This window comes from Neolamprologus brichardi, chromosome 6 (genome assembly GCF_056152115.1).
Source record: "Neolamprologus brichardi isolate AB-2024 chromosome 6, ASM5615211v1, whole genome shotgun sequence".
In the NCBI taxonomy this organism is placed as follows: Eukaryota; Metazoa; Chordata; class Actinopteri; order Cichliformes; family Cichlidae; genus Neolamprologus; species Neolamprologus brichardi.
In genome coordinates this window covers 27,773,222-27,792,640 of record NC_142109.1, presented here as the reverse complement: position 1 = coordinate 27,792,640, position 19,419 = coordinate 27,773,222, and the positions used below count along the sequence as shown (strand labels likewise).

At 41.2% G+C, this 19,419-nt stretch overlaps 3 protein-coding genes across 10 annotated transcripts in view; 2 read left to right on the top strand and 1 right to left on the bottom strand.

Moving 5' to 3' along the window:
- Positions 1-7,585, bottom strand: part of rfx1b (regulatory factor X, 1b (influences HLA class II expression)) — a 17,401-nt gene extending 9,816 nt beyond the window's left edge. Inside the window, exons 1-3 of one of the 7 annotated variants that reach the window (XM_087841993.1) lie at positions 7,544-7,585; positions 5,234-5,361; positions 2,891-3,260 (exon numbers count right to left, since the gene is read on the bottom strand). In XM_087841993.1, coding sequence (XP_087698119.1) covers positions 2,891-3,239 — 349 coding nt within the window. In that variant the 5' untranslated portion in view covers positions 3,240-3,260; positions 5,234-5,361; positions 7,544-7,585. Of the gene's footprint in view, positions 1-2,890; positions 3,261-3,351; positions 3,520-3,564; positions 3,739-4,362; positions 4,535-5,233; positions 5,415-5,523; positions 5,762-6,749; positions 6,918-7,543 lie in introns of those variants that run through there. The other 6 variants (XM_087841992.1, XM_087841991.1, XM_087841989.1 and 3 more) reach the window with 6 other exon arrangements.
- Positions 4,529-6,007, top strand: rln3b (relaxin 3b). The gene is made up of 2 exons (XM_006790716.3): positions 4,529-5,440; positions 5,543-6,007. Exons 1-2 carry the CDS (start codon positions 5,266-5,268, stop codon positions 5,821-5,823), a joined length of 456 nt encoding a protein of 151 aa, XP_006790779.1. The 5' UTR covers positions 4,529-5,265; the 3' UTR covers positions 5,824-6,007.
- On the top strand, positions 7,150-19,419 carry tnpo2b (transportin 2b). 2 transcript variants are annotated; one of them, XM_006790717.3, is made up of 24 exons: positions 7,150-7,335; positions 7,972-8,071; positions 8,300-8,375; positions 8,523-8,672; positions 8,907-9,013; positions 9,136-9,269; positions 9,390-9,471; positions 10,122-10,244; positions 10,332-10,450; positions 10,551-10,611; positions 10,703-10,874; positions 11,628-11,780; positions 12,930-13,155; positions 13,243-13,414; positions 13,504-13,698; positions 13,784-13,942; positions 14,466-14,559; positions 14,662-14,760; positions 14,872-14,967; positions 15,072-15,147; positions 15,479-15,578; positions 15,685-15,759; positions 17,419-17,548; positions 17,657-19,419. In XM_006790717.3, exons 2-23 carry the CDS (start codon positions 7,973-7,975, stop codon positions 17,524-17,526), a joined length of 2,676 nt encoding a protein of 891 aa, XP_006790780.1. In that variant the 5' UTR covers positions 7,150-7,335; position 7,972; the 3' UTR covers positions 17,527-17,548; positions 17,657-19,419. The 2 variants fall into 2 exon arrangements, with proteins under 2 accessions (XP_006790780.1, XP_006790781.1); XM_006790718.3 differs by having other exon boundaries at positions 14,472-14,559; positions 17,657-19,418.

The window sequence follows — 19,419 nt, the reverse complement described above, 5'->3', positions numbered from 1 at the left end:
GAAAACAAACATGCACAAAGTCTGTTCTTTTTACTGTAGTCCATGTTCTAGATACTGTTACATTGTGTACTTTGTATTCCTACTTTATGAGGCAGAGACAAGCCCCAGGCAACAGGCCTGTGAGGCTCTCACTCTGGGTGAGAGGGCACAGCGTCACTTGATACTGGCAGGAAAAAAGATCTACAAATAGAAGGCCCTAAAATACACATACAGATAGGCACTGACACTGGGGTCTCTTTTCATTTCCTCTAGTTAGCATAATTTTTTAAAATACTGATTAGTTGGGGTTTTTTTTGACTAAGCTTTTGTATTTATTTAGTAGAATACATTTTAAAATAAGCCATGGCTAATAGTACTTCTTATCTAGGAAAAGTGCAAAGTTCAAAAGTGTTATAAATCCATCTTACGTCAGCTACCTTCATTTCTAATGTCTAATTTTGTACATTTGCTACTAAGGTTTACAACTTTTGTGGCATCCCAACCCAGAAATTTCTGGTTTTGTTTTTTTTTCTTTTCTCCAAAAGAAATTCAACAACTGCTAGGCAGAAATTTAAAGGTATGTTGATGTAAAATAAATATTCTTAAAATCCCCATACGAAGATCTATGTATAACAGTAAAAGCAGCAGAAAAGAGGTTCAGTGAAGTTTCATTCATTGGCTACCCATATTCCCTAGTTTCCGACTATTAAGGCAAACAATCCAGTGCATATAGATTGTTATCATAACGCATCACCATCACACCGCACAGGTTCATTCTACATCAGTGGGGTTTTTTTTCTTTTTGGTGGGACTTTCCACCAACAGACTGCCTGTGCTGAGATAGGTTTACCTTGGTGCCTTTTTGAGAACCATCCCACATTTGGACATTTTTGAAGACTGAATGTTACTTAGTGTCACTGGCGAAAGCTTCCATTGCCGACACAATCTGTAGACTGCATCTGTGAATCATCAGTAAAGTTCTTATGGTAGTCCCTCCAGTAGCCAGTGGATTCAACTTTTGGGAACAGGAATTATGTAATGTCTTGCCAGTACTAGCTTTTTGGCACTAACACCTTTTTATTTTATTTTTTTTCCCCACAGGGGAAATGTGTGGAATCGGTTCTACAGTAGGCACCAGTGCTGCTGCTTGGAAAAAAGGTATTAGATATCCGTTTGACTTCTTCTTTCTTAAAGAGATGGCAAGAAATGACAGAAATCCTCTGTAATAAGACTGATGGGTGATCAGGAAACATCAATGCAAAATTATTATTATTATTATTTATTATTATTATTAATAGAATAATTATTATTACTTCTGATATTATGCTCTAGGTATTCTAATTGAGATTGAAATCTCATTTTCTGTGTAAAAACATAATGCTTGGATATCCAAGCATTATGTTTTTAGTGTTTGTACAACACACATGCACTCACATCCCTTCATAGAAGTTCTGTTATTCAAATACCCACGAGCAAGCCAAAGTTTGCCACATATCTGGGCGGTTCTAGCCCGGGAGGTTAGTGGTTTGATCCCCGGCTCCTCAACTTCACATATCAAAGTGTCCTTGGCCAAGATAGTAAAATCCCAAAGATGCATCCATTAGTAGTCTGTGAGTGTGTGTTAGGTAAAGAGCTCAAAGTGCATAGAATATAGTGGTGTATGAATGCGTGTGAATGACTCAATCTGGCTTAAAGTGTAACGAGTCTTTGAGGAGACAGTGGGACTAGGAAAGCACTGCATAAATACCAGATCACGAGCATGAGGTTTGCGAATGTAATGAGCTTAAAACATTGATTTGAAATGCAAAAAAAAGGTGAACAAGGCCTTGTGTTTTACATGCCTCACCCAGCTATTCATTTCTGTGGAGGAAATTCCCTCTTTCTTTCAAGTACAACAACACAGTTCATTCACAGAGTGACAAAGTGATGAGTCTTCTCCCACAAACAGCATCTGGGAGAGCGCATTTAAAAACAAGCAAGGAGTCACTGTAGCTGTAAAAAAACATTAAGTGTGTGATACAAAATCTAGTGATTCTCAGTGTTTTTTCAGGGAGCAGTTTTTTTCTGTTAATAAAATGTGTTTTGAGGGTCTAATTGTCTTGTCAAAATCAAAAAGCTTGAATCCAAGCCAGTATTCATCTGAAACATTAGGGACAGATTTATGGGATAAATACCTCTCCTCTGATCATACAGCCTTGTGCTCAATCTAGAATTGATTCCACACATTTCTACAAAACAAAAAAACAGCTGCATCCAGTCTGAAGTAGAGATGCCAGTAGGTACAGGAGGGGCTGCTGCAAGGAATTTATCACCCATTTGCTTCCACATAAGCATATTAATCCAGTTTCTGGTACACAAACTATGTAACACAGCTGTCTAGAGACTTTATCCAACAGACACGTGGCAAAAGAAAATTCTACTAGTTTAATCTAAATAACACTCAACCCTGCATGCTGCGCTAATCATTGCCAGAGAGGGATGGAACACTGCTGTCAGCCTTCAACAAAGTTTACAAGAAATCTGTGAAATTTATACATTTCACAACTATATAGTAAACAGTGTCTGCACACAGACAGTTTTCATTTTCATTTCATTTCTTCACTTCTTAATTCAACAGTGGTTTGACTGTGTAAAACTAACTGCCGGTGGATGGAAGTAGAGCAACAGATTACTTTCCTTTGCATTTAAACAATTTTATCTTCATTTTAAACAAGACTTTTGTTGGCATTTTAACATAAAGATATTGACTGTGAGAAAAAAATACTCATTAGTGAAGGTTCATTCCAGCCAGTTATCCAAACATTGGCAGCTGACCAGTCAACATGCCTGGGCTACGAGTTCATTGGTAATGTTGAATCCTGGTGTGTGTATGTGTATGTGTGTATCAGTCACTCCTAAGGTAGTCTCTCACCTGGAATTGTTACTATGATGTACTGAGGTGAGCTGCTTTGACCATTACTCTCCTGGACTGGAGAAGGCTGAAGATTAGGGTTCACGTAGTGCTGTGTGGGAGTAGTCAGAACCACTGCCTTCTGGCTCTGGGCTTGGGTGGGCGGAGCCTGAGAACAAAGTGCATCCTGTCCAGTTTTAGAAGCAGCAGTTGACTGGTTAGCTGACGAAACGGTTCCAGAGGCTGGTGGGATCTCGGACAGGAAGTGTGCAGTCTTTGCGGATGAGGGTGTGGTGGAAGCAGGTGTTGCTATGGTTACTGTGTTGGCCTGCTGAGGCTGAAGGTCTTCGGAGTATCCAGAAGTTGCCATGGCAACCAATGCTTTGAGGCACTGGTTTTATGGATACAGAAAAAAATTACATTCATTAATGAAAGTGCTATGGACATACACAGAAATACACTTTGTTGTCCTATTATCTCACCGTGCTTTGACCACTCAGAGTGAGTGAGTGCTTGTGTGTGTGTGTGTCCTTGTGTGCCTGTAACATAAACCTTATGAGGAAGTAGGGCTTTTGTCTGAGACTAAGCAGTAGTCTAAAGCCTTTCCTGTTTTGTCAAAACGGAAAGAACCAGTATGATCTTACAGCATAACAGATAACGCAATTAATCAAATTTTCAAAATGTTTCTGACTGACCATGGCCATGACATTCCATCTCAAATAAAACAATCAAAACAGCTGATCAAAAAAGCAATTAAATTTACGGATTGTGGATAGTCCCGTGATTGCATAACCTGAAGAAAAAATTACTAGAGGCCATCCTACTGCGCGAGAAGCCACTCCTGCGTGAACCAACATGCCACACAACACAAGCATGAGGCACACCGTCCTCACGACAGTCACTTCCACTGGATTCAATGTCAGCGCAAGAAACTTTTTCAAAGTCACTACATGATTATGAAACATACTGCAATCATCTTGTGTGCGTTTAAAACTCATTAAAACCCCATTGGTGCGTGTGTAGTTTGGTGTGCGTTTCAGTATTTAATCTCTTTAGTCAGCTTTTGTTTGAAATGTGAGTTGAGAAAGTGATAGCTCCCCCCTCTCCAGCTAGGAGCTCGCTCACGTTGAGTTATGACGTTAACACAAGCTAGCCAACTGCTAGCTAGTCACGTCGATAGCGAATAAATCTACGACCACGTTACAAATCTCGCCTCGTGAGTTTCTGGGTAATCGAAACTGTGACTAACAACCTGAACATTATGACAAAATAGCAGGAAAAAAGTACGACGGGCCCCACAACACACCCGCCATCTTGTGCTCTTATCAAAGATCTGACATCGCCATAACAACGGTCTACGTTTGGAAAGAAGCTAGCAACCACTTTCATCACCGAAACGCTCGAGCGATTTTGCGCGAGTGTTCGCGACTGCACAAACACACACACAGTTCACCTAAAATTAAATGGGAATTCAGAGATAGTTTACTTTTCACCTGTTTGTTCCGGTTTTGTCCTTTTTAGGCGTTAAAGTTTTTTCCTCTTAGATTTAGGTTGTTGTTGTTGACTCCCGTTGCTTAGTTCTTGTCGCCAGGACTACCGTGACTATGGCGCCGAGCCTTCACCGGGGCAACTGTTGCTACCCTCTTGTCGTTACCCCTCCCTCTGCTAAATGTTGATTGGCTCTGTAAGGAGGTGGTCGAAGCATCGGTTGTTAAACTCGACCGTTGATTGGCTGGTTACGCCTGTCTATTACTTTCGCTAGATTCTAACGTCAAATGAACGCTTGTAATGTTACTTTTTTTGATTGCCCAAAATGTCACACAGATTGGAAATGATGGGATGTAAATTCATTCTTATTCACAGTGGTTATCTCTGTCCCCGGTGTGTCTCTCTTATAAATAATTAGTATTGGATGATGATAATAGGACGTTCACAACTGATTAGTCACTGTGGGGTCCACTGAAATGTCTCTTTAGTGTAGTGTGTGTGTGTCAGCAGTGAGCAGAACCCTTCCTTGGGGTGCAAAGATAGTGATCTTAGTCCCATGGTAGGCAGAGTTAATGGTGATACTGTGCTGGTGTCAGACAGCCCAATCAAAATGATGTGAGGGACAGAAAGGCCACTTAAAGGTCACAGGTGATGAGATTCCCAGTGGCACTGTTGACATCAGGTATCGTTCAGCATTTTAATCACAACTTTTCTTTTCCTCTGAGTGCATTGTTGCCCGTAAAGGTCTCCAGCCTTATCTCGAGGTATGACGAAGACTGGAGGTGAGTTCAGGTCCTCCTCGCTGATGCTAGGCCCTATAAAAGGTGGAAAGAACATCCAAAAAGAAACACAAACCACAGAGACACTTAAACATACCTTCGAGATACCTTCAGTATTTGTTCAGCATCATGTGGAAGGCAGCGCTCTTGACCCTGGGCTTGTTGGTGGCTCTGGTAGACAGGGTGCGCCCCAATGACGGTCATCCCTCTTTTTATGGGGTGAAACTGTGTGGAAGAGAGTTTATACGAGCTGTCATCTTTACCTGTGGTGGTTCTCGCTGGAGGAGAAGCGCAGAAGACTCGGGTAAGACGGTGTGATTTTGTGTGCTGATTTTCTATGATGTGCTTTGTTTTCAAAGAATTAAACTGCAATATTGACAGATTTACTTTTTATTCTTTTTGTCAGCATTTATTGGAGAAGAGACCTATGATCCATGGAAGGCAAATCCCATCCCTCAATTTATGAGCGAGCAAGATCCTGCAGAGTCCGAACCATGGAAAAATCCAGCATTAGATGTGGCATCTGTAGCAGCAGGACTCAGCCGCTCAGCTCGCTCACCGATAACAGAAGAGGTCCTGGAGGCTCTACGGAGCGCAGACAGGAAAGGACGGGACGTAGTGGTTGGACTGTCCAATGCTTGCTGCAAGTGGGGCTGCAGCAAGAGTGAAATCAGCTCTCTCTGCTGAACTTCAATTTTTCTAAATATACACCCTGTTCTGTTCAAAATGAAGAACTTTACTCCCATACACAATGAACGGCTTGAACGAAAGTGAAATGTCCACTTTCGTTCAACTACCTGTCCATAATGTGAATGTCTTCTTGATATTTGTTTGCTCTGGTTGATGTGGTTGTTTAATAAAGCTTTGCTTAGTTGATTATGAAATGTTTTGCTTCGTTAAAAAGAAGAAAGTTATATTAAAGATACTTCATGCTGTTAGAGCACTTCCCATTTTCCAAAGGACTGTTTCACAGTTTTGGTAAGTATTTCAAAATTAAGGAAGTGGTGATGACTACGAGTACATGGAGTGGCCTGCGATTAACTGAATTATACCGAAGTCATTTTACTTCCTTAAAATGTAGTTGCTTACTCTGATTCTGCAAGGGCTTACAATGTGACAGCCCTGCAGCATATTAGGCTTATGATGCTAGAAGGTTTTTTTTCTCTTGGGAAGGGGGGGGGGGGGGGGGGGGGGGTATTTTTCGAACCTAGGACCTGTGTGGCAACAGTGCTAACCACTGTTCCATCTTACTACCGTGTATTACTATAGATAAAGCTAAAATTAGTCATTTAATTAAGTGGTAATATGTGAAGCATGAAAGTGTACATATTGATTAATTAATATTTATCATCCAATAATATCACACATATCATATAATAATGCAATAGTGGACACGTTATATATTTTAGACATGTTTTGAAAACTTTAGTACCATTACTTATGGAATTATAACTTTTACTTAAGTAAAATTGTCTAAATACTTGTCTAAGCACTTTACAAAGTACTTAATTTGAGTGTAGTGCCACTCTTCAAACAATACATATGTCTGAAGGCTCAGGAGCCCTTGAATGTATACACAGTGTTTTCAGTGCCAGTTTTAACACTGTATTTACCTTGCTCATATTTCCTCTGTGCCATACCGGTGACAAAAATCACGGAGACGCTCATGATTGTGATTGTTGCTGGGCCATCATCTCTGGTGACAGTGTTTTTCTGTCAACGCCCTGTCTCACTTCATACACATAGCTAACAGGCTCGAGGCGTTGAATATGGCTCCATCTAGTGGAGTAAAATGAAACCGCACAAACCGACGTAGGTATATTGTATAATCTGCTCCGTTCACGGAATAAAATGTTATCATAATTTTGTAATCATACATGCATTATTAATTAAGCGGTAAATGCTCATAAATGCTGAACACAGACGGAAATAACGGTAATACTTACAGTTGTTTACGTCTCTTTCACCTCGCTCGAATACGGAAGCCGAACGTGATCATACAGATCACCCGGCTTGATTGCAAGGCATGCAATCTCTGTCACATACCAACTAGCATAGCAACCACGTAGATCTACTGCGATTAGAAGTTTGTATTTACCTACACAGACCGCGGATATATATATTATTTAATGTTAGTTGGTACATTGTATCTGCGCGGTTGTCTGTAGGAATATAGATCTACCACATCGGAGAAACCAGGTAAAACCTTTCGCGGTACTTTCAGGATGCTGTTAGCTAGCGGTGCTACTGATAGCTGCCGGGGGAAAGGGGGGGTTTGTGTGCGGCTGCCTTGTTATGCATATTAATTGAACCCCTTTTGCGGCTTTTGTGGCTTGGATTAAAACATAACTGTGGCAGCCGGGTAGTTGATGTGAGAAAGCGTTTCGGCAATCAGTGAATCGTTTACCTGTTACTGCGACGCCAGGCTAGCTTGCTAGCTGATGGAGCGAGACATTTGCGCCTTTACCGTCTGGGCCTCACGTAGAAAAGGTTCTTAGGGTCACGGTTGATAGTTGTTGATGTTTGGCTACTTTTTCGTGAAGCCTTAAATGACCACTGGTTGTTGGTGGTGTTCGCCAGAAATGTCAAATGTTCATAAACGCCACTGCTTCCGCAGCACTGTTTTGCTACGCTATACATATTTACACTGAGTCCAGCATTTTGTCTCAAATTACGATTCAAAGAAACGGTTTTGAGGCTATTTTAGAATTTGATGCTTTTAATAAGTCAGCATAATCCATTTGTTCTGTAGTCATTACATGGCGTTTTGATTTGTAATATTACAGGTGCTGCAGTGAGCCCCTAAACGGGTAACGTGTGTGTGTTCTGTTGTAGGATGGAGTGGCAGCCGGATGAACAAGGTCTGCAGCAAGTGCTTCAGTTACTCAAGGATTCCCAGTCCCCAGACACAGCAACACAGAGAGCTGTGCAAGAAGTATCCTTACATCTGGCTCTGTATGTGTGTGTGTTTGACAGTTGGGGTGAGAGGAGAAGGTGTGAAATGTTGCCTCCCCCATGAGAGCTGGTGTGTCAGTTTGGAGGACAATGAGAAGATACTGTTTGTTCAGCTTGCATCAAGTGTCTGTGAAATGAAGGTCTGTGAGGATGTGTGAATTCTTGCTCTGTATTTATAGATGATTCAACTCCTTAACAGACTCTGCAGAAACTGGAACAGCTTAACCAGTTTCCAGATTTCAACAACTATCTCATCTTTGTTCTCACAAGCCTAAAATCTGAAGGTGAGTTTGTGCACATCAAATTTATAATTAAAAAAACAACCCAAAAAAACCCCGCGTACTAGATTGTTTCATCTTTGCTTACCTCTCTGTATCTCACCACCTCCTTTTGGGTTTTCATGTTGCCTCTCTGCTGTCTTCCTTCTCAAGATGAGCCCACTCGCTCTCTGAGCGGTCTGATTCTGAAGAACAATGTGAAAGCTCACTACCAGAACTTCCCTCCCAATGTGGCAGACTTCATCAAACGAGAATGCCTCAACAACATCGGAGACCCTTCACCGCTTATCAGAGCTACAATCGGTGGGTGTTTCAGTCAGAGAGGGAAGCTTGAGAAATAAAAGGTTTAGTTAGATGGAGTTTTTCAGCAGTGTGAGTCAGATTATTATGGAGGTGGGTGAATTTTTGCAGGTGATATGGTTGTGTGGGAGCAAGCGTTGTATTTTCAAGATCTTTAAATGACAGAGGGTGAGTTATCAGGCTGGGTTTTAAAGCCTAATGTACTAGTGTGTAACTTTTTAACTCTTTATTATAAAGGCATTCTGATCACGACCATCGCCTCCAAAGGAGAGCTGCAGACCTGGCCAGAGCTGCTGCCTCAGCTCTGTAACTTGCTCAACTCGGAGGACTATAACACCTGCGAGGTTAGGGTTACATACCTTAAACACATGCACAGCCTTGCAATGATAATTTGGTACTATTTTGGTGATACGGTTTGTGTCTGTTTCTTTTGTAATTTGTTTCTGATTTGGGGTTTTTTTGGCAGGGTTCTTTTGGAGCACTGCAAAAGATCTGTGAGGATTCATCAGAGTTGTTGGATAGCGATGCTTTGAACAGACCTCTTAACATCATGATCCCCAAATTCCTCCAGTTTTTCAAACATTGCAGCCCCAAGATCAGGTCAGTGAAATCCAAGTCTCAGTGTCTGAATCTTGCAGAATTAGCAGTTTTGCTTTCCTCCTCATCTAAAATCTTCTTGCTAAAATTATCTCTTGTTTCTTCTTTTTCTTTTTTGCGAAGGTCCCATGCTATAGCTTGTGTGAACCAGTTTATCATTGGCCGAGCTCAGGCTCTGATGGATAACATCGACACCTTTATTGAGGTGAGCATTTCAACATTTTTTTTACTTTTACTTACGTTTTTACGAGGATTGCAAAATTTTGCTCCATGAAGGTATTTTTGTTGTTGTTGTTGTTTTTTTGTTGTTGTTTTTTTTTGTGAAAGCCTCTTTTTGACTTCAAACAGAAGCTGCATGAACACGGCACTTTTACAGCTTACTGTGAAAACGCCATTTGGCGCCGCACCACCATCTGCTCAGCTGGGATATACTCTGCCACATGTGTTGCAGACAGTGCTGACAGTTTTGTAAACAAGGAAGTCTGAGCTGCTCTGCTGGACAAACTATGTGATGACATAATTTCTAAAATATTCCAAGCTTTTTTTTTTGCCCTGTGTTCTGTAAAACAAAAAAGAAAAGGTTGCATATTTATTCCTGTTGAGCGACATATCTGCTGTGTCAGTGACGGGCCAAAATGTTCCTAGACTCTAGTTAGTTTGTGGATGTGAGTAGATTGCCAGCACATGTAAAATAATTAAACGGACCTGCACAGGTTTTATAGTAAAGGTGTAAAGCCTCATAAAACCTCTAGAATAATAAATTGTTTTTGTTCCTTCACCTTTGTTGACCCTACCTGTCTTTCCTTCCTGTTTTTAATTTGTTTTCTTTCTGTTGTTTGTTTATTTTCTATCCAGAGTCTGTTTGCTCTGGCCGGGGACGAGGACAGTGAAGTGAGGAAGAATGTGTGCAGGGCTCTGGTCATGCTCCTAGAAGTCCGAATTGATCGTCTCATCCCTCACATGCACAGCATCATCCAGGTAAAGGCCTGACTCATCTCGACCTTAAACTATGTTTGGCTGTCGCTTTCTCATCTTCTTAATCACTTGTTGTTGTTGTTTTTCCAGTATATGCTCCAGCGGACGCAGGACCCAGATGAGAACGTGGCCCTGGAGGCCTGTGAGTTCTGGCTGACACTGGCTGAACAGCCCATCTGTAAAGAGGCCCTTTCTGGCCACTTGGTCCAGTAAGTGCTCACTTTCTCCCATAGCAAGGACTGGGTTAATGATGAGATAATTTCATCTGAGTAGTAATGTGTTTCCTTATCTTTTTTTTTTCCTTTTCAGACTGATACCTATACTGGTGAATGGGATGAAGTATTCTGAGATAGATATCATTCTACTAAAGGTTAGCATCCTCTGGACAAATCTGGCATCTCTTCTTGTGTTTTGCTGTTTACCTTTGTTCTGCATTCACCTTGAGCTCTGATCTCCTCCAGGGTGATGTTGAAGAGGACGAGACGATTCCAGACAGCGAGCAGGACATCAAGCCTCGCTTCCACAAGTCCCGCACTGTCACCCTGCAGCATGAAGGAGGGGAGGGTGAGGAGGGTGAGGACATCGATGAAGATGAGGACGATGATGATGACACGCTGTCTGATTGGAACTTACGTGAGTTTCGCATGCAAAGTTAGAATTAAAGTTAGATTAGATTTCCTTACCAAAACAATTAAAATGGAACAGAACAGCACAAAACATTAAACGTAGAGCTAAATTATTAATAAAGAAAAGGTTCTTGTGAAATCTTTTGTGACATAAAATAATCTAAGCATTAGAAGGAAAGAGGTAGGACTGGGTGATCTTTTGAACATTATTTTTAAAATTAAGGTTAAAGTAGAATAGAATACAAGGATGTTTGATTGAAAAGGGATCCTGTAGGTTTTTTGAACCTGTGTGGAAACTGCATGATGTCAAAAACGTCTTACTGTTTTGTTATGTAGTATTATTATTATTAAAAAAGTGCTTCACTTTTTTTTTTCTTCAAAACAGTACATTTGAGAATTCATGGACAAGGTTTAGGGTTAGCAAACGTTTTTTGATTAAACAGTGTGCACATACCGGTGAATTACTCATTACAGAAACATAAAAATGATTTTAGCAATTACCAATACTGTTAATTGTTACTGTTTAATTACTAACCTTCATTGGGTGGTGGTGTAACAAATTTGTTAAGCGCCCCGTGTGTGTTTGCAAGAGTGTGTGCACGCGCAGGTATGTGAGAGATATGAATAGAAAGGGATTGATTTCTCTGGGGAGCATTTACCAAAAAAACCACCTACTTATCCTCTTTATTATAACCCTGTTGTGGTACCTTTTATTATATCATAGTTATCCAACACTGATCCTGGATTTTCCTCCTTTCAGGGAAGTGCTCTGCTGCCGCTCTGGATGTTCTTGCCAACGTGTTTCGTGAGGAGTTGCTGCCTCATCTCCTCCCCTTGCTCAAAGGCCTGCTTTTCCATCCTGATTGGGTCATCAAGGAGTCCGGCATCCTGGTGCTTGGGGCTATTGCTGAGGGTAAGATGGGGCAGAAGCACAGTAAAGGGGACTTAATATGTTTATCTATTTTACCTGAGAAAAAATAAATCTCTAGTTTTAATCTGGGCTTTTTGTGGTACCCCAGTTCATCCACTACTGAAACAAGCCATGTTAGTTTTCTTGGCCGCTCCTTTTAAGCTAACTTGCTTGAACAGAACGTGGATGGATTTTTTTTGCTACAGCCAGAGCTGTGTATCTGAGATTAGAGCAGCGCAATATGACCAAAAATATTTATCACGATATACATTTGAAAATTTGCGATAATGATGTAACTGGCGATATAATTGACACTAGACAAAACATTTGACATATTTTTGAGCACCGTGTACCACATAAAATCGTTTCGAGGTCAGTAAACACAACCAGAATTCATACATAAGGCACACTGGATTATAAGGGGCACTGTCGATTTTCAGAAAAATCAAAGGATTGATTTTAAGTGTGCCGTATTTTCCAAAAAACACGGTAATAACGACGGCCCGCTAGCATGCTCTATCAAAAATAGTGCTTTGTTGTGTATCTGAGGGACGAAAGCCAAACCAGTTCCACACCACTGAAGTTGCAGCATTTTTACAAACCAATTCTGGTTCATCTGCTTCATTTAACGATCCACTTTCCCCCTTCTCATTCTCCGTCGCTGCCATGCTTTTTCCGCCATGTGCGTATGAAAACAAAGGCACTGCGGATGTGCATTTTTCCCATATTCTATCGCGATATTTCATTTTCTTATCATTGCCCAACATTATACCGGTATTACCGTGAACATATGATATGGCCCAGCCCTATCTGAGATCACATTAAGGATATCTGCTCTCACTGACCAGAACCAAGAGTACAAAAACTGCCTGAAACAAAGCACTTAGAGCAATCTGAAAACTGAACCTTTGGCTCCCAGGGATCACTTTTGTATATGACAGAAAATGGGTATGTGTTTACCTAGGTCCCCTCTAAAGAAAACTGATCATAGATGATAAGTTTAAGACTGTAACTATGGGGAGACCCCCCACATATTGTGTAATCTTTTATAAAACATTTTTTAAAAATTATTTTTTTAATTTTAGAAATATCAAAACAAATTGTTTTCTCATTTCCACAATAGTGATAAATAAATTATGTTTATCCTTCCAGGATGTATGCAGGGTATGGTACCTTACTTGCCTGAGCTTATCCCTCACCTCATCCAGTGTTTATGTGACAAGAAGGCCTTGGTGCGCTCCATTGCCTGCTGGACCCTCAGTCGCTATGCCCACTGGGTGGTCAGCCAGCCCCCTGATGCTCACCTCAAACCCCTCATGACGGAGCTGCTCAAACGGATCCTGGATGGCAACAAGAGAGTACAAGAGGCTGCATGCAGGTACAGATCTTCCCTTTTCTTTGTTTTCTGTGTGCTTTCTAATTTCTTACTAATAAGTGGTTAAACAAATTGCGTCCTTCCTCAAAGTGCATTTGCCACTCTGGAGGAAGAAGCATGCACAGAGCTGGTACCATACCTGAGCTTTATCCTGGACACCCTGGTTTTTGCTTTTGGGAAGTACCAGCACAAAAACCTCCTCATCCTCTATGATGCCATAGGAACACTGGCAGACTCTGTGGGACACCATCTCAACCAGCCTGTGAGCCCGAACGTTTTAGACACAACTGCATGCATTTACACAAAAATGACAAAAAACAAAGACAAAAATCTCCCTCTTGTTTTGTTTAGGAGTACATACAAAAGCTGATGCCTCCACTGATAGCCAAGTGGAATGAGTTGAAGGATGAGGACAAAGATCTCTTCCCTCTGCTCGAGTGTCTGTCATCTGTTGCCACAGCGCTGCAGAGCGGCTTCCTTCCCTATTGTGAGCCCGTCTATCAGCGCTGTGTCACCCTGGTCCAGAAGACCCTTGCTCAGGCCATGGTGAACCAAACATGCATATTTAATTACTCACAATTTATGCTTTTGCTGCTTTACATAAATGACACTCGTTTTGCGTACATCTCAGATGTACAGTCAGCAGCCAGATCAGTATGAAGCACCCGACAAGGACTTCATGATTGTGGCCTTGGATCTTTTAAGTGGCTTGGCAGAGGGACTCGGAGGCCACGTGGACACACTCGTGGCTCGCAGTAATATCATGACCCTGCTTTTCCAATGCATGCAGGTGAGGAGAGCCTATGTTTGTGTGAATGCCTTTCCAGAGATCATTCAGAGTCAGTGCTGTATATGTTTACGTTTTCATTTTTAATGTTGGTGTATGAATCTCTGAGTCTCTCTCTGAATCAAATTAGCTGCATGCATGTACATCGGTATTAGTGTAATTTCATGTAATGGATTTTTTTTTTAAATCCCTGGTTCTTTGTATCAGTTGTATTTAGAAATGCTCATGTAAACAGGATATTTTCCACTACTTTTCACTCTGCATTTAATTTTAATGTGAAGTAGCCAGAGGAAATGTGCTATATTTGTAGCAGAGTGCTCAGCGCTTGCAGCCATTTGATCACAGAAGGTTTATCTGGAAAGAAACACTTTTTCTTTTTTTTGACTGCTCATGTTTTGCAATGTTTTATTTTTTTCAAAATCGCAGAAGGAGGAGGACAACTGCCACGACGTGTTAGATGTGCCAAATTCTTTCAGTCATTTGATGGTGTATATTCACATTACTCCTTGTCTTTCTGTCTCTTTTGTCCCAGGATACGATGCCCGAAGTAAGACAGAGTTCATTTGCTCTGCTGGGTGACTTGACCAAGGCTTGCTTTCCTCATGTCAAACCCTGTATCGGTAAACATTTAGCTGTCTGTTACCCTTACACACCTGTACATACATATACGTATATATACGTATCCCATAATTCTGCTTTTTAACATTTTGTGTCTCTCTTAGCTGAATTCATGCCAATCCTCGGAACAAATCTGAACCCAGAGTTCATCTCCGTCTGCAACAACGCTACCTGGGCCATAGGAGAGATCTGCATGCAGATGGGTACATGGAAGAAGCCCAGTTTTTGTTCTATGTATTTATGCTAACTTTTTGATGTACGGCTGTACGGTGTGAGATGTCGTGCATCTCAGTTTATTTTTATTTCTCTGTCAGGAGTGGAGATGCAGCCATACATTGCTATGGTTCTGAACCAGCTGGTGGAGATTATTAATCGACCCAATACTCCCAAGACCCTGTTGGAGAACACCGGTATATCATTTCACAGATCATTTTATACATGCTTTCAAGGGGAAGGGACTTGTACAGATACGCATTTATCTAAGAGGAGGTTTGACTCATCTGTTCTCTTCCAGCAATCACCATTGGCCGGCTGGGCTATGTGTGTCCTCAGGAGGTCGCGCCCATGTTGCCGCAGTTCATCCGACCCTGGTGAGAGATGGTTTGATTCTGAGTCTGAAAAGTGAGGTTGAAGTGAAAATGCAGACTTACGATACTTTGTTCTAATGGATGCATTATCATTTACATAACTTCATTCTTTAAATGATTTCCAGAATTGTTACTGAATTCCTTGAGGAATAAGAATTCTTTTCTTCAAGCCCAATAGAAAAATAAGTCGTCTTTCACAGTGACACAACAGTTTGCATGTCTTCCATAAATTTTTGATTTGGTTTATCTCTTATTGAAATGGGACTTGTGAACTCACAGTTCTGGCAGCATCATGCTTAGCGGTCACTAACTGGTTAATAATTGCACAATGCAGGTGTACGTCTCTCCGAAACATCCGAGACAACGAGGAGAAAGACTCCGCCTTCCGTGGGATTTGCATTATGATTGGCGTGAACCCTGGAGGTGTGGTGCAGGTGAGACACTGCTCGTTGCAGTCATTAGGATTCACGGTGTGCGTATTTGGCTGTAAATTAAATCAAAAGATAGTGTTGAGGTTGATCTCTTCCTGTGTTTGTTCAGGACTTCATCTTCTTCTGTGACGCTGTGGCCTCCTGGGTCAATCCTAAAGATGACCTGAGAGACATGTTCTACAAGGTGAGGGTCCACCTCATTTTAAGGGGCGAGTTCTTGTTTCCACAGCTAGTACCATCCTTCTGTCTCCTCTCCCTCTGAGAGTGACTTGGTGTGAGGTGCAGTGTGCAGCAGAGTGTTAACTATGAACCTCAGCAGCACAGACAGGGATGTTTTTATGCAGAAAAACTGACTGCACACATTCCCCTCAGGGTCCATCACATAAAGTGTGATCTAAGACTAGACAGACAAACGTCAAAACACATGGATCCATTCAGTAATGTTTAATTCAGTCTAATGTATCAGAGTGCTGGGCTTCATTATAAAAGGAACCCTTAATATGGATTTGGATCAAACTGATTGCATTGCAACAGAACTTGTGTAGGACCCTTCCTTTGATGCGTTTGATTACTGACCTGTTTCATAATACCCCGTTCCTCTATGGCGAGCAAAATGAAATTGGTAAATCTGCCTGGTCTATAAATTTACCTTTTATACTAGGGCTGTGCGATATGACCAAAATCTCATATCCTGATATAAGACATTTATTGTCCCGACAACGGTATGTATCACAAAAATGTTACATTTTCTGTAAATTCTGTGAATCTCGACTTGCGTGAAGTTTTTTCAGCTGGGCATCGTGTACCTGGAGTCGAGTGTTACATAAGTTGAAACGGCCGCAATTTTCTTTGTGAGTTTTTATTATATGGCGTGTCTAAGGTTTATTTTTTAGCACCTGACGGCTCTTTTTAGCTTCTTGTCCGTAAACACTGCATGCTATTTCATGTGATTCAGTTTATTTTGAAAAATCTCAACAGGATCTTCAGATTTATTTTGAAAGGTTTATGTGGAAAACAAAGAAGCGGACAGCGGAGCCACGCAATGGTTTTACCGTTGTTGTTGCTAACGGCAACGCATAAAAACTTGTCCGTCCGTGGTGTGGTTATATTAAGAGAAAGAGAGAACTTTAAGAACTTGTACAGTGACCATCAAAACGATGAAAAAATATTTGCGTAAACAGTTTATTTTGCGACACCACGAAACAAATGATAGCATAAAATGAAACGATGGACGTTTTCATATCGTCATCTGATATGCATCGTTATATCGAACAGCCCTATTTTATACTATTTTGATCTAAGCGGATTTTGGCCTAGTTTATAGTATTTTGATACTATATGACGTAGGTCTCCAGAAAATATTGGATGATGCTTATTAGTTTCACTCCATGTCCCTGAAGGAAGTAACCACTTACTGGACACTGTTTTGCACACACATACTTTACTTAGGCGGGGCTCTCTCAGCTATATATGGCTCCTTATTTAAGTTGTTATTTTTTATGTCCCTCTAAGAGAACTATTGCATTGTTTTGAAAGTTGAATCACTGCTAACCGGCTACCTTCAGCTTTATTGCTGGCTCGGTTGTAGTTGTGGTGGTTAAAATGTGACCACAAGTGACACATTCAGTGGGTCTGTAATGCAGTAAGCAGTGGTTGCAGCATAACATATAAAGGCAAAGTGGAAATGTTAGAGCAGATAATAACAGAAGATCCCGAGGTTGTAATTATGCTTTTTCAAGTCAAGCAGGTTTGAATCACTGGATTCACTGGACTGTTTCTCGATCAGTCCACTTCTCCTGCCTGTTTGAGATATTGAAGAGATGCCATTTTTCTGTTTCCAAAGATCTTGCATGGTTTTAAGGAGCAGGTTGGGGAGGAGAACTGGCAACAGTTTTCAGAGCAGTTCCCACCACTGCTGAAGGAGAGACTGGCAGCCTGCTATGGGGTTTAGATTCTCTACACCCACCTAAGAGGTAATGCCACATCCAGCTTCATTTAAACTGCATTTTTAGGCACAAACTGCATTTGAGTAATATGAACTTATTTGTGTCCATCTCTCTCTCACTTTTCGCTCCTTCCAGGTGAGCCAGCAGGAGGAGGGTGAATGGGAAACTCATCCATCTGTGTATTGCACTGCCCTGATCTGGGGGGAGGGAGAGGGATGCTATTGGCCGCTCCCCCTGATGGACGGCCCCCACGCCCTATGTGTTTGTCCATAGAGGGAGGGTAGGCGGGTGGGAGGGAGGGACAGGGAGGACACCTCTAGATTAACTAGGCAGGGACCTGACACAGAAAAACTAACTGGTAGGGACAGATAGAGAGGGACAGAGAGAAGGAGACGGAGGAGAGATGGAGGGAGAGACAGGATGGGAAAGAGGAGAGGCAGGGAAAGATACCAGCATAGAGTGAGTTCAGGGAAAGAAACTGAGGGAATTCAGTAATAAGAAAGGGAAAAAAGAGCCACAGAAAGGTCTGTTACTTGGCTTTGAGGACAGGGACAGCTGAGATTTTAATGGGATTCTTAAACTTAAGAGTAATAGATTTCTTGACCGACAGAGACAGACCAATGAACACAGACTCTCACACTTTAACTTGCACATGCTGTACATTCAGTACATGTAACAGACTGTGGGTGGCACTATAATTTAGACTTTTTAAGACCTACTACATGTAGTTAGGGACCGACAGGTGTCTAAATTCTGTTCATTTTCTGGGTGATACATTTCTTTTCCGGGGAATAGGATTCAGTATAAATTACTTCATCCATAGTCACTGAAACAATACTTAACTGTAAGATAATCTAGCTATCTTCATCTGTGTTTCCTACCTTCATTTTTGACCAGAGTGCTGCTTCACAGAGCTTTCTATCTATCAGACGTATTCCTGTCACATTTTCTACCTGATCAAACCAGAGTAAGAGAGCAGGAGGGAAAAAAAACTAAGCATCTTTTCCTCTTGGCTTCACAGCAACCATTCCTCTAGGAAGGGAGGATTAGGGCTAACACATTTGTTTTCTCACCAGAGGGGGAGGAAATATTACCAAGAAAATCACATTTTTAGTTGTCTCTGTGCAGTTTTGTGCGTGTGAATGTGCACGCGCGCACGTGTGTGCATGTGCAGTTTATAAATCCTTACTTCGGCATTCTGTGTTAACAGTCCGTGAAATGTGTATTGTTTTTGATATGGTACCGAGCTAAAACTTGACTCCCACCGCGATGTCCTTTGGCACCTGTTAACTGTGACCAAGTGTGTGTGAGTGTGTGTTTGGTTTTTTTTTTTGTATGTGTGTGAGTGTGTATGTGTTTGTCTACATTCGTACTGATATCCATTTGATGCCATATCAATATCTTAAGTAAAACAGTGATTGGCAGTGTCATTGTGATCTTTATAATGTTTTAAAACTGGTCCTTTTTTGCTGCTACTGATGATTCTTGTTTTTTTTTTGTTTTTGTTTTTTTATATAGTGGATTTAAATTCGCACACTTAACACAAAAAATGAATTAATGCTATTTTCAGTGACTGTTAAGTTGTTTTTTTGCACTTTTTTTATTTTATTTTACCTATATTTCGTTTTTGTATGTATTCTTTTTTTAACCTCACCCATATGATATGTTTTGACCCTAATGTCAGTGTTTGTCATACTGTGTTGCACTGTGAAATTAAGTGTCTGTGACTGGCAAAAATATCCCAATACTAAATGGCAAATAAAAATAACTTTGTGAAACTGCGACTAATCCGCACTTTTACAATGACTAACCTTGCCATATTGCTGAGTGGTACGTGTGTGCGTGTGAATGTGTGTGTGTGTGTGGGATCCTGCATGTGTAGGTGCGCATGAGTACCT

Excerpts from the sequence above, each read along its gene's own strand:
- rln3b (XM_006790716.3), top strand. The coding sequence starts at position 5,266 with ATGTGGAAGGCAGCGCTCTTGACCCTGGGCTTGTTGGTGGCTCTGGTA. Across the intron at positions 5,441-5,542 it reads GAGAAGCGCAGAAGACTCGG|CATTTATTGGAGAAGAGACC; the intron begins GTAAGACGGTGT and ends TCTTTTTGTCAG.
- tnpo2b (XM_006790717.3), top strand. The coding sequence starts at position 7,973 with ATGGAGTGGCAGCCGGATGAACAAGGTCTGCAGCAAGTGCTTCAGTTA. Across the intron at positions 10,451-10,550 it reads CTTTCTGGCCACTTGGTCCA|ACTGATACCTATACTGGTGA; the intron begins GTAAGTGCTCAC and ends TTTCCTTTTCAG. Across the intron at positions 15,760-17,418 it reads TGAGAGACATGTTCTACAAG|ATCTTGCATGGTTTTAAGGA; the intron begins GTGAGGGTCCAC and ends CTGTTTCCAAAG.